This window comes from Triturus cristatus, chromosome 9, assembly GCF_964204655.1.
Source record: "Triturus cristatus chromosome 9, aTriCri1.1, whole genome shotgun sequence".
Classification (NCBI taxonomy): domain Eukaryota; kingdom Metazoa; phylum Chordata; class Amphibia; order Caudata; family Salamandridae; genus Triturus; species Triturus cristatus.
Window position 1 is genome coordinate 700,445,400 of NC_140592.1, and position 15,293 is coordinate 700,460,692.

Genomic DNA, 15,293 nt, shown 5'->3' on the forward strand with positions numbered 1-15,293 from the left:
TTGATTAACTTATTAAAAAATAAATTAAGAATCGCAGCCCAATAATCAAAGACTTTAAGCAGAGGGGTTAAATTTGACTTGCACACCGAATGGCTAATTTTCTATCTGAAACAGCTTTGACATGGGAACCCTCCCCATTTAGAGAGACTGTATGTGAGCCAAGGAGGTTTTTGTCTGTTATAGTTGTCAAAAAGGGGACAAAGAAACAAAATACCATAACAAAGTTTGAGCTTTGCAACAACATATGTAAAACCCTATGTAACACGAATCAACAATGCGTACGTGGAGGCTTAATTTAAAACACACTTATTAACACACTACTGAACATTGTTGCTGTCATGCAGGACCTTATAACTTTTGTTTCTTTCAATAGTTAACTTATTTAGAAAAGCATACTCAGCTAAGCTCCTTTTTTAGAAACTGACTGGCATTTGTGCATTGTGTACTCTAATTGACGTAAATGGGAAAAGGCAACCACAGTTGATTTAGATAAAGATGCACCTCTAAAAAGGTCAGCTGCAGAAAAGTTAATCAAAATTAGGTTTCTAAAAATATACCCGATTTAAAATCCATTAAATGCAGGAATATTCCTTACACACACACATCATTGTTTTTTCGGCCTAGCCTTATTGTGTTTCGTTCAATGAGCTTGACAATATGCAAGCTCACTGAAGGTATTCCATATTTTATAAGTTTGATAGAAGAGCTTATCCTCTGATGAGATGAGATAAAAGCAAAATGCACTTCCATTAGTTCCACCCTGGCCAAGGTTGGCAGCAATCCCCTCATACCACCCAAAGGAATGATAGCTTGTTGGTAGCAGCTGATTGTAGTTTAAGTGGTACAGCTAGTTTCACTGATAAATAGAGCCCTAGTCTTAATTGGTGTGTTTTAAAGGAGGTGCGACCTGGAGACTATGTGACATGACACCCCAAGGATTGATCTATTGCGGACAGGGAGGATTCCTTACATAAGGTATCAAGACAACTGATGTACACATCAAGAAGCTGTTTTATTGGGTCACCGAGCTATAGCCTGACCAAAACACGAAGGACATCTTTGTGTTCGCTTTTTAGCGATAACCTTAGCGTACAGTCGCGAGAGAGAACAGATGCAAGTGGTAAACTTTATCGTCAAATGGGGACATATTCCTTCCAACCGACTGTCCCTTTTCCTTGAATGCTCTCTGATGCACATTTGTGAGCCATTGGTCAATAGGGCAGTGTTAGAAGTTCTAGGTTGGCACCCAGCCTCTGTGGGATCTTGACACATACTCATTGCTGCAGATCCTTGATGCTTTTCAGTGACTCTGCACAAGCACGGAGCAGCTCACACAACTGCATACTGAACTCTACAGACCCAGACTGCCGCAGCTCCTGTGCAGCCCAACCAATCTTCTGCAGTACTGCATCCTCTGCAGATGCTAGCACCACCTCCGAAGGCCTCTTTGATGGAGATGGGACCTGGGGAGCGATAGGAGCGGACACTGTTGGTAGAGTGACAACAGGCCGGGGCAGAGCAGCAGCAGCTCGGAGTCCAGAGGCAGCTCCCTCACAGTGCTCTGGCCGTGGTACCGGTGGCAGCTGGGCAGGCAGCAAGGGTTCAAGAGCAGGGTCCTCATCGACCACGCTCTCAGCCGCACTGGAAGCCAACTGACGTTCACGCACTTGGGAGAGGGCGGCTTGCGCATTCAAAGCTGTACAAGAAAGGAAGACATCAGAGAGGAAGTTAATAAGAGACAACAACTTCATCTAGCATCCTACTATACATCCCAGGATCAGACAACCAGACTCCAAGAAACCACCTTACACATCCACTATCATCTCATGTGGGCAGGGGGAAGGAAGCCTGCCAAGCCAACTAGAACGTATAACTGGCTAAACGAGAAAGCATTGTTATTGACATTTTACTGTGGACCTTCACTGCAGAGGACTGACTGCAACATACTCCAGGAGCCAGGCAAGCCAAGACAAATTCCATGACATTACTCCATGAACATGACTCAATGCCGACATCACTAATGGACTTGGCATTCTACAGTGAGGTCATGCTAGGAACCATTCTGATCCTCCATCACCCTAGGATGGAGACTTCTAGAGACAATTCTCAGTGCCAACTTGTGCAGGAGCAGGGACACTGATTATCAAAGTTCAGGGTTAATAGTGAGGTATGTAGGATGCAACCTTGCAGATGTTAGCCAAGTCGTTCCAATAGCTAATAATATGTTTTATCAGGCAATACATTGCTTTTACTTGGAGTACATAGTCCACGAGTGATCATTACCTCCAAAACAAAGACCTTCACCAAAAAACGTGTGCCATGCTCAGGGTCTTTATTAACACACCTGCTTCCCTGATACAGAGACAACCTTCTTTGGTCATCTTTCCAACTACAAAGAAGGTGTTTGTGCTATGCTAAGACACAGAGGAGCTCCAGAGAATTAGCCTTAAAGCAGCTCAGTCCCATTATCCTCTGTGGGCCTGCGACAGGAACATTTCTTAAGCAGGTCACCCAACACAACACCAACCTCTTCTTGAGTGGCTGCAACTGCAGCCCAAAATCTGTAGTTGCCTGCCTTACATCCATCCCTTAGACAGGCACTAACCTAACTACTATTAATTCACATAATGCATTCAAACTTTTTCACACTAAGCACACCCAGACATCCCATGCTTACATTCAGTCAATAATGCATCCATCTATCGGTTTACTCACTTAGCAGACCCAACATGTGCACACTGCTTGAAGCACCTCATGGCTCGCTTTCCACCCACTAAAAGATAAATGCATACCTTGAGGTTCGATCTACCCATCACACAACCAAACATGTCACAGTCCACATCCCTTCAACAATGCGTCAATAAAGAAGTCCGACTGCTGCCCAACGTTACTACTGAAAACAGAATTCTATCCATGAAATGAAGTTTAAAAGAGCATTTGTAAAGTCAAAAGGTCTGATCTTAGCAAGCCTGCAATGTTTTTATTCATGTTGTGGACACACTCATGTAAAAGTTTAAACGTAATAAAAAAAATAAGCTGCAGACTAAAGGTGAGACTGAAAAAAACAACAATATGAAAGTAGAGATTAGACTTCCAGACCTGGCACTGAAGAGAACTACTTTTAAGGTGGATGTGCACAGGCAAAATGCCATCACTCACTATGAAGACAGCCAATGTCTGAACTGAGCTGACCCACACCCCCATGCAGTATGCTGTGGTGATGAGTGGAATTAAAATGCAAATGACACTTGTACAAACCAATGGATGATGAAGCTGACCGAAAGATTGTATGTATATGTGTGTGTACACACATATATATATATATATATATTATCTACTGGCGGTCGCTAGTAGATAGTTATAGTTAGGATCGTGTTTCCATAGGAAATCCGCAACATTCTATTTGGAATAACTTTGGCGCCGATTGACGAATCCTCGCGAAATTTTCAAAATAGGTGGGGCGCTCCGCTCCGCTCCTTCCCTGAAAGTCTCGGGGGGATTCGTCAAGCGGGGTCTGAGAAAAAGGGGGGGTCCCAAAACGCGTTTTCCCCATGCATTTTTCCATAGGACCTTTAGTCCAAGCTACAGCCCGAACGGCTGAACAGAATTACTTGAAATTTGGCAGGTAGTCCTCAGGTCAGGGATGTGCCTTTTGCAGGTCTGGTGTAAATCTGTTCAGTATTTCCTGAGAAAATAGCATTTAAAAGCATATATAAATATATCTATAAGCGCGCACCGTGCGCGTCCGGTAAAACTTACCGTACGCGTACGCTGCCGTGCTCGAGCGCGATTCTGATTGGTTGTTAGATCTTAGTAAACATTCGAATCGGTCGAAACCAGGAAGTGTCGGCCGCCATTTTGTCTCTCGCAGTCTGAGGGCGTGAAAAACAAAGGTGGAGAACGTGAAAAGGGGGCAGGGTGGACAGTTCCTGACCCCCTAGCCTTTGTCAGGGGGTCCCAGAAGGACCCCCAAAGGCCAAAATTTCCTTAAATCTTTTTGCGAAAAATCGCGGAGTACGCGTAGCGTACGGTAGAAACTGAAAAATTACGTGAACTGCGTAACGTGGGAGCGCGTGAAGCGCACCGTGCGCGTATGGTACACGCACGGTGAAAAACCTTAAAAAAAAATATAAATACATAACTTACCATTTAAAAAAACGTACAAATTGACTGAAAAAACCATAGGTTTCACACACGTTATAGTTAGGAATTAGCATTTAAAAAACCTTGCAAATTCACTTAAAAATTCATAGGTTTCAACTATAACTCACGCGACCGCAATCCTCTGCTGATGACGTCAGATATTACATCACTGATGACATATGTGTCTTTCTGAAAAAAAAATATTTGTAATATATGTATAGCTAAAAATTAATGGAAGAAGATATGGGTAAATAAGTGTCTAAATACAGTGATGTAATATCTGACGTCATCAGCAGAGGATTGCGGTCGCGTGAGTTATAGTTGCCTGCACTAACTATAACGGGGGAATTTCAATGGTTTTTCACGAGTGAAATGTCCAGCTAACTATAACATGTGTGAAACCTATGAATTTTTAAGTGAATTTGCAAGGTTTTTTAAATGCTAATTCCTAACTATAACGTGTGTGAAACCTATGGTTTTTTCAGTGAATATATATATATATATATATATATTATCTACTGGCGGTCGCCAGTAGATAGTTATAGTTAGGACCGTGTTTCCATAGGAAATCTCAAAATTCTATTTTGAATAACTTTGGCGCCGGTTGACGAATCCTCGCGAAATCTTCAAAACTAATGGGGCGCTCCGTTCAGCTCCTACCCTGAAAGTCTCGGGGTCATACGTCAAGCAGGGGCTGAGAAAAAGGGGGGGTCCCAAAACGCGTTTTCCCCATGCATTTTTCCATAGGACCTTTAGTCCGAGCTACAGCCCGAACGGCTGAACAGAATTACTTGTAATTTGGCAGAGAGGTAGTCCGCAGGTCAAGGATGTGCCTTTTGTAGGTCTGGTGTAAATCTGTTCAGTAGTTCCTGAGAAAATAGCATTTAAAGCAATATATATATCTGTAAGCGCGCTCCGTGCGCTTACGGTAAGCTTACCGTACGCGTACGGTGCCGTGCGCGAGCTCAAATCTGATTGGTTGTCACATGACTGTAAACATTCGAATCGGACGAAATCAGGAAGTGTCGGCCGCCATTTCGTGTGTTTCACACAGAAAAAAAAAAGGGAGATAACGTGAAAAGGGGGCAAGGAAGAGAGTTACAGACCCCCTAACATTTGAAAGGGGGTCAAAGAAGGACACAAAAGTACGAAAAATACATTTATTAATTTTTTTTTAAAATCGCGGAGTACGCGTACGGTAAGCTTACCGTACGCGTACGGCAGAAAAAAAAAATAAGAAAAGAAATAAAATTCAGATTTAAGTGTTTAGATATTAGGGGGCTCTAAAAAGAGCCATTGTGTTTATGAAGTGATTTTTTAGTGGTACCTACAAGTAAGTACCGGTGCAGAGTCTAAGGTTCAAGAGGAAGACTCTGTTCCCTTCATCAGTGAAGTGTACACCATCTCCTCTATAAATGTCTTGCATGTTGTAACGCAAGTTGTTGTGGTAAATGGAACCCATACCATAGTCTCGGAGGAAAGCAGAAACAGATTTGTTGACGTGCTTTCTTGCTTTGTCAATCTGTGGACAAAATTGATTGGACCAGTTCCATTTTTGCCTTTGGCATATGTTAGAATACGCAAAGGCAGTTTTAGGGAAAAGTGAAAACAGTTGTGCAAAGGTCTCCTTCATAAGCATTTCCAGATCTACCCCAGACAAAGTGCCTAGGTCATTGCCACCACAGTGCACTATTATGAGGTCAGGGTGTTGGATTTGCATGAAGGATTTCACCAATGGCATCAATTGGTGCCACTTTAACCCTCTCTGACCAATCCATTTAATGTCTACATTTGGCAAAGCAAGGTCTCTCACCATACCTCTTTTTTCTGCAAATTTTTCACTCCAGAAGACATAGCTGTGACCTACAATCCACACTGTGAACATCTTTCAAGGAGATCTGGATGCACTCTGAAGGTGTCTTTCAGTAGAATGGCAAAATGAAATGAAAGACAGTTTGGAAATGAAGGCATACATATTTTTTTTAAATAAAAAGAACTCATTGGCTGTTTCACATCATTCTACACTAAAAACTAGGCTGTATGTGTAAATTTATAGAAGCATGTTTTGTATTGGTACAGAAAAATGTGTTACCAAAGAACATTACTATGGATTTGCTGTTCGGTTTGAAAAGTCAAGCACTCTTGCTCTAAGGAAATGAAACATTGTGTGGTGAACTTCTGACCTGACTCCACACAGCAGTGTTCCATGAGCTGTTGCTATGGTAGCAGGCAGAAGTCAAGTTGGGGGAAGGGTACTTTTAGAAAAGGGTTGGTTTTCAACCAATAGAAATGTGTGATTTCATTTGAAAAAAAGGGGGAAGCACTGAGATTTGTAATTAACATGTATATGTGTGGAAAAAGAGAGGGAAACATTGCCATTATCTGGTTCTGCTGAGAGGAGAGAGGTGTACAGAACAGAGATCCTGGCTCTGATAATCTGCTGTTTGAGTGCCACATTTCTTTCACAACTAACTAATTTTAAAGGTGAGTTATGAGTTTGAGAGGGGATGTATGTGGTAAATTCAGAAATGAATAATAGAATTGGAATTCCTTTTGTTGAAGTTGTGTTTTTCATTTTGTGTTTTGGGAGAAATTTAAATGTAAGGAACATGTAAAATATTATGGACTATGTTTTCACCATAAATTAAGGTGTACTGGTATGAATAAGGAATACTGTTTTCTGCATAGAATCAGAAGATGACTGTGTGCAAAGAGGAATTGTTGACAGAGATTTATTGCGTATTACTCTGGTAATTTTAGATTTGCATTAGTAGGAAAGGGACAGCTATTTTTCTGCAGAAGCAGACTCTTAGCACACACCCAGCTGCTTATCCTGTAGAATCATGCATAGTATTCACAACCGAGTGGTGTTTGAGGTTGCAGTGAGTAATGCAAATACATTCAACATCACTAAGGCTGGTTGCCTTTGCTGGAGTGTAGTCATTCACCCAGGTTACACATGTTCTGGTCTGAAAAAGCTGTTTGGACATGTGGTGTTTTCAGATTCTGAAAAGTGGATTGAAAATGTGTCAGACTGTAAAAGTACTTATAAAATGTTTTATTAAATATTAATACTTTTTTCTTTTTTTTACAGATTGAGAAAGAAAAGAAACGAAAAATAAAACCATTTTTCTAGCAATTTAAATAAAATTTAAATTGATATTTAATTTTTTGGGTGTGTCAGGTAAGTCAGAAATGTCATGGTCCCTTTTTTCCACTTCTCCTCAATCAGATTTTCAGTTTTTCGTTATTAATCCCTCAAGGACCTTGTAATGTGGTAATTGTTTTTTAGTGTTTTAAAAAAAAAAAAATACGCTTACCGTACGCGTACGGTAAATAAAAAGAAAAAAACGTTTTTTTAAAAAAAATAAAAAAAGTTGAAAGGTAAGGTTGGCTCTTAAAAGAGCCGTTGTGTTCATACAGGGACAGAGGAAAGAAAGAATGGGAATATTAGCTGGTAGGACAAATATGCTGGTCTATTCTGTTGTTAATTAGGGGAACACTGGTCTCCCCACGAACAATTAGACCATGACAATTTGAGCACCGCATTGTAACCCTCGCAAATCGATGGTTAGTTTCCAGAGGACCAGAAAAAGGTGATTCTCCCCCCACAGATGAAGGGCTCAGCTGAGCTGCCGAAGATGGACTCGGCTGAGCTGCTGTGGATGTGCTCGGTCGACTTACTGAAGGGTTTGCTCCAGTATGTCGAGCATTTGTCCTAGGGTGTACATCCTCAAGGTGTCTTAACATAGTGTGATTCCCGAAGGAATACTTCTTATTAGGATTACCTCTAGAAAGTACACGCTGGCAAAGCTTGCAAGTCACTAAAGGAGCATTTACCTTTTTCAGGCCCTCAGGAAACGTAAAATACTCCCATATAAAAGAGCTCTTTTGTTTCTCCTTCTCTGCCTGATGGTGGTGCTGCTAGCCTCACTCGAAGAAGAGGACTGCTGGTCTGCCATTGTATCCCAAAGACAACTCAGCTCCTTCTCCTAAGGGATCACAAGCAGAAATGAGGGGAATGGGTGTGGTGTAGGAGAGTTCTAGAACTGAAAGTAGTTTAAACCAATCAAAAGTGTTGTTTCTTGATCACATGACCCACCGTGCGCGTACGTTACGCTTACGGTGCGCTTACAGGGCGCTTACGGTAAAAGTACGCATGCGCGTATAAAAGACACGCGCACGCGCGCATGCGCATAACAGGCACGCCCCAACACTTCCGCGTAACGTGCGCGTGTAACGTATGCGCTTATGCGCCGCGTACGCACGTCTACGTAAATTGCGTAACCATACGCAAAAAGAGTAGAAATATTACGTACATAAAGCAAAACGTGCGCTTACGGTAAGCTTACCGTACGCGCACGTAAAAAAAAAAAAAAAAAATTGGAGAAAAAGAATCACTATGTTATACTAATATATCTTACCTGTTTGGTAAAAAAAAAGGTGAAAAAAATATATATTGCAGAATTTATAAAATTTTAGCATAGTGTTTAAAGAGAATATAAAGTAAAAATAAAAACATGTAAAAAACCTTGCAAAAAAAAAAAATCACACACGTTAAATATAAGAATTAGCATTTAAAAAACCATACAAATTCACTGAAAAAACCATGGGTTTCACACACGTTATAGTTAGGAATTAGCATTTAAAAAACCATACAAATTCACTGAAAAAGACCATGGGTTTCACACACGTTATAGTTAGGAATTAGCATTTAAAAAACCTTGCAAATTCAGTGAAAAAACCATAGGTTTCACAGACGTTATAGTTAGCTGGACATTTCACTCGTAAAAAACCAATGAAATTCCCCCGTTATAGTTAGTTAAGCTAACTATAATTCGCGAACCCGCAATCCACTGCTGATGACGTCACATATTACATCACTCATGACATGGTCAATGACATCACTCATGACATCACTCATGACATCTCAAATGACATCACTGATGACATCACTGATGACATCAACCTTGTGAAAAAGTGGCAGACATCCTCTCACCCTAATATAACCTTTGATACACACATTAAAAAATAGAGACTAAAAAATAAAAAATTAATGGAAATTCTAATACCAGTTTCAAAAAACTCTTCTGTAATTCTAAGAACCACATACACATCTACTCATTTACCAACAGTCCTATACAGTCACTCATACATGTACTCACTCATATGTACTCATACACCTGTACATCCTGTTACACAATGCCACTCATCCATAGAGTTACTCACACACATAGTCACTCATGCTAATAATGAATCAAACATCAATTTACCTTCATATACAGTTATACACACACCACCACACTTACTTCTACGGAAACTTACACATACTTGGTCTTTAAAACAATCACTTATAGAAACACATACTTATTGATACAGGAACTCTTTCAATCTCTCACTCTCACATATACTCACTTATATACACCAATAGTCACATATACTAGTTTAAAATATATGTAGTTACTCATAAAGACACTATTGAGACAGTCATTCACTCACTAACACACTCATACACACACTCATCCACCCATACAGTCCTGCACACATGCTGTCTTCAACACATACAGTAAGTCACTCATTCATGCACCTATGCACTACGTAATACCCCCCACCGAACCAACCTATATAGACACCCATCTAGCTACTCACCAACCCATGCAGCCACTTATACACAAAGTGAGAGACTGATACAGATATTTACATATTTAAACATTACTCACTAAGCCATGTATTCACTATGATACACTTAATCAGTCAGTTACACAATCAATTTTTCAAAAACAAATCATCCATTTAGACACTTACATACCCATTTATTCTTCCATCGACCTTGAGTTATACATATATAAAACATATTTAATTTTCAGAAAAACACACATTCACTGGATGATGTCATCAGTGATGTCATCAGTGATGTCATTTGAGATGTCCTCAGTGATGTCATGAGTGATGTCATTGACCATGTCATGAGTGATGTAATATGTGACGTCATCAGCAGTGGATTGCGGGTGCGCGAGTTATAGTTAGCTTAACTAACTATAACGGGGGAATTTCATTGTTTTTTTACGAGTGAAATGTCCAGCTAACTATAACGTCTGTGAAACCTATGGTTTTTTCACTGAATTTGCAAGGTTTTTTAAATGCTAATTCCTAACTATAACGTGTGTGAAACCCATGGTTTTTTTCAGTGAATATATATATATATATATATATATTACCTACTGGCGGTCGCCAGTAGGTAGTTATAGTTAGGACCACGTTTCCATAGGAAATCCGCAACATTCTATTTTGAATAACTTTGGCGCCGGTCGACGAATCCTCGCGAATTGTTCAAAATAGGTGGGGCGCTACGCTCCGCTCCTACCCTGAAAGTCTCGGGGGGATTCGTCAAGCGGGGGCTGAGATAAAAGGGGGGTCCCAAAACACGTTTTTCCCATGCATTTTTCCATAGGACCTTTAGACAGGGCTACAGCCCGAACGGCTGAACAGAATTTAATGAAATTTGGCAGAGAGGTAGTCCCCAGGTCAAGGAAGTGCCTTTTGTAGGTTTGGTGTAAATCTGTTCAGTAGATTCTGAGAAAATAGCCTTTAAATCAATATATATATCTGTGGCAGCTTACGGTGCGCTTACCGTGCGCTTACCGTAAGCTTACCGTACGCGTACGGTGGCGTGCGCGAGCGCGATTCTGATTGGCTCTTAGATCTTAGTAAACATTCGAATCGGTCGAAACCAGGAAGCGGCGGCCGCCATTTTCTCTCTCGCTTCCTGAGTTGGGCAGCAAAAACGAACCCCAAAAATGTGTAAAGAGGCAGTTTCCTGAGATCCTAACCACCCAGCATTGATACAGGGGTCCCCAAACCACCCCCAAGCCCCAAAAAAATTAAAAAAAATTTATCGGAAAATCGCCGATTACGCTTACCGTACGCGCACGGTAAAAAATTATAAAAAAAAAAAAAAGTATCCACATTCTCCCCACCCCGTGTGCAAATGGTGCCCGAAGGGCACCAATTGTGCATAGCCCATATTAGTGAAGAAGTTAACAAAGAATACATTTCACAAAGATGCGCAAAATATGTCCCCCATGTGCGCACGGTGCGCGAAGCGCATCGTGCGTACATGGCCCATCCCGCTTCCACTGTGCGTGCACGGCACTAACTGCGTAAAGTGGGCGCGCGGTGCGCGAAGCGCACCGCGTGCTCACTGTGCGCGCACGGTGCGAGAAGCGCACCGTGCGCGCACGGAACGAACTGCGTTAACTGGGCGCGCACGCCACGAATGGCGTAAAGTAACTTAGCATTTAAAAAACCTTGCAAATTCACTGAAAAAACCATAGGTTTCACACATGTTATAGTTAGCTGGACATTTTACTGATAAAAAACCAATGAAATTCCCCCGTTATAGTTACTGCAGGCAACTATAACTCACGCGACCGCAATCTTCTGCTGATGACATATGTGTCTTTATGAAAAAAAAATATTTGTAATATATGTAAAGCTAAAATTTAATGGAAGAAGACATGGGCAAATAAGTGTCTAAATACAGTATTAGCATCAGCAGAGGATTGCGGTCGCGTGAGTTATAGTTGCCTGCAGTAACTATAACGGGGGAATTTCATTGGTTTTTTATCAGTAAAATGTCCAGCTAACTATAACATGTGTGAAACCTATGGTTTTTTCAGTGAATATATATATATATATAATGATATTTGGGGGAGCAGTTAAAGCTATATCTAGACACACACAAGGAGGTAGAGCAACCAAAAGTCGGCCTATGTATGTTTGCAAATGTAATAGATTTAAGAGAGCGCACACACTTTGTAAAAACTGCCCTCACCCACAACAAGTTGTGGCATGCTTCATCATAGGGCTGCTACTAACGCCTCTGCGCAAAACCAACGCTAGAGGCGGAGCAATAGGGAGGGGTAAACAATACAACAATAATAAAGACAAACGGAAAAGACAGGATCCTAAAGTGCAGATAGGTCATGAATTTAAAAACTGGCTATGGGAGATCTCTATAATAATTTTATTCCTAGATTCCCTAGTCAGGATTAAAAAGGTATATAAGTGCTCACCACCCCTCCATTCTGCATAGCGGTCAACATGTTTCTGCCGGTTCAAATCTTATTCTCCGGCATTTATCAGGACAAGTTGGATCCCTATGCTACTTTTCCAAAACCCCTCTCATTGCCCACTATAATGGGCTATACGGCACCAGGAGAGACGGATTTCGTAGGCGGCGTACCAGTCTTGACGAATGTGTGACTACAGAGGGTCGCCCTCTACTCCAGTGCCATTTCTAGCTTTCTACTCAATAAACTCTGTTTTTATTGGAAGAGTAAAGTTACAAAAACACTCCAGACTCACAGGTGGAGTATAGCCCATTATAGTGGGCAGTGAGAGGGGTTTTGGAAAAGTAGCATAGGGATTCAACTTGTCCTGATGAATGCCGGAGAATAAGCTTTGAACCGGCAGAAACATGTTGACCGCTATGCAGAATGGAGGGGTGGTAAGCACTTAATTTACTCACACCACCACTATCCAATAGGTATCTACTTTCTTATATACCTTTTTAATCCTGACTAGGGAATCTAGGAATAAAATTATTAGAGAGATATCCTTTAGCCAGTTTTTAAATTCACGACTTATCTGCACTTTAGGATCCTGTCTTTTCCGTTTGTCTTTATTATTGTTGTATTGTTTACCCCTCCCTATTGCTCCACCTCTAGCGTTGGTTTTGCGCAGAGGCGTTAGTAGCAGCCCTATGATGAAGCATGCCACAACTTGTTGTGGGTGAGGGCAGTTTTTACAAAGTGTGTGTGCTCTCTTAAATCTATTACATTTGCAAACATACATAGGCCGACTTTTGGTTGCTCTACCTCCTTGTGTGTTTACGTATTACTTTTTGAGAAGGATGAGGTAGGGCTTTTTCCTTCTCCCCCCTTTTCTTTATTGTGGGCATCAAAGCTATATCTAAGCCAGACCTCGAATGAGTCTTAAAACACATCCTAAACAAAAAGTAAATCTTCTGTATTGGCCACTCACCTCCTAGCTCAATCTGGGGAAGCAGTGGAGAGAGGGCAATTAACGGCTGACCTCAGGGGTGCTGCTATTGTGGTCAACCCTAAACACGGGAAGGACCAGACAACATGCTCTTCTTGCAGCCCTATTTCCTTGAGTAAACTGGAAGCCAAGATTATGGCTAAGATTCTGGATATGCGGCTGGCAAGGGTGATAGGTTCTTTGATCCACTATGATGAAAACAGCTTTATGTTTAATTGACACAGTATTAGGCGGCTTCAGATGGTCATGGCGGGGGCAGCTGGGTAGAATGGGGTGGCAGCCTTGGTCTTAACAGATTCCGAGAAGGCATTTGATTCAGTTTGTCTACCTTTGGTATTTCAGATCTTACAAAGAATGTACTTTGGCCTTTGCCTACATCACTTACACACATTATATCGGGCATCTTGGGCACGACTGAAGGTGATTGGAGTGCTATCTCAGCCATTTCAGATTGAGAAAGGTACACTTCAGCCCACCCCCCCCCCCCCCCCCCCCTTCCTCTCTCCTTTTCGCGCTAGTGATCGAGCCACCGGTGGAGTGGACTGGACGAGAGGCGGGACTGTGGGGAATTAAACAGCAGTCAGACTCTAAGATTGTGTCTCTTTATATGCTGATGTTTTCCTGGTCTGCCTGCAAAAGCCTTAATGTTTTAGGACGCAGCTCTTGAAAATGCTCCAGTTATATGATAATACGACCGACTTTCACAGTAATCATTTCAAAATACAGTATGTTCCACTCACTGGACAACATGCATATTTTCTGGTATGGACGTGCTTGTGGGATCTAGGGAAGCACTAGCTATTTCTGAAGGGCCGCATAACCAAACATCCACAGTTCTGCTGGAACCTCAATATTTGATTCACACCTGGCACATACTAAGGGTGAGGTCTTGGCCTAAGAAAAGCTGTCCCTCTCACTCATGGGGCATAGAGACCTATTTTAGATGATAATATTGCCAAGGTTTTTATACATACTTAAATATTTCCCATACATGCTACAATACATCTTTTTTACAGATATTTACACTGTACTTAGCAAGTTCCTATGGGCTAGCTTTCAAACCCAGGTATCACTGGCCAAATGCATCCAGGCGCCACATGATAAGGCTTGCTTAGGGTACCTGACCTCTGCAGCTACTACTGGGCATCACAGTTGTTGGTCATTATTGACTGGATCTATGGTGTCACTCAGGACATGACATTCCAGCTGGAGTAGGACCTGCTGCAGACATGGATTTCAGAGGCAGGAATGTAATAGCTTGTCTGTACCTAAGAGCATCCCAGAGTCCATCAGGATCCCACTAATTCGTTGGCACAGGGCACTGAAGCACATTAAATGGTTCAAAAGAATATATTGGGAAACTCCCTTGTGGTGGGCAGTTGAATGCCTGAGGTTTCAAATCGGAGGGAGTTTGGACCCTGGAACTGATGTGACATCTATAAATTAGGAGAGGACACATATTAAACCATTCGCCCAGATAGCGCAGGAATACATGCTTCAGGTTTCCTAATCCCTTTGCTATTTGCATCTTAGGCATGCACTCCACCAATATAACCACCTCCGGTCAGCAGTCCCTGAATTAAACCAGACTGTAATGGAACCACTGACGCCAAAAGGCATGCCTTCATACATAAATCACTAGTGGTCAACTCTGCAGATCCACATCTATAGCTAGTGCCAAATGGCAGAGATATGTTGGCCCCATTGATGAAGACAGCTGAGGGGTAAGTCAAGATGGCGGTCAGATGTTTGCCATAATAAAATTCAAGGTGTTTCACAGGACTTACTGAGACCCTTTGAAGCTTTGGCACACAAGGCGGAGAAGGGACACCCCATGGCCGCACTGCAATGAGATTGTTCAGGTTTCGTCCATATAATGTGGGCACATCCGAAATGAGCGGAAATAGTGGGTTACCCTGTATGCCCTGACCCAAAACATGCTATTGTGGGTGTAGATGCAGAAAGGGATTGAGAAAGTGGGAGCCCGCCGTTTGTTGGCCATGGGTAGCTTATTGGCAAAAAGGGACATTACTAGGTAATGGATTGCACCAGGTCTGCCCAATGTTGTTGAGTGGACAGGGTGAATG

At 41.8% G+C, this 15,293-nt stretch overlaps 1 protein-coding gene across 1 annotated transcript in view; it reads right to left on the bottom strand.

The window, feature by feature from the left end:
* Window positions 1-993: 993 nt before the first annotated feature.
* Window positions 994-15,293, bottom strand: part of ZNRD2 (zinc ribbon domain containing 2) — a 71,659-nt gene continuing 57,359 nt past the window's right edge. The window contains exon 4 of the mRNA XM_085625835.1: window positions 994-1,696. Within this exon, the coding sequence (XP_085481961.1) occupies window positions 1,275-1,696 (422 nt within the window). The 3' untranslated portion in view covers window positions 994-1,274. The remainder of the gene's footprint in view (window positions 1,697-15,293) is intronic.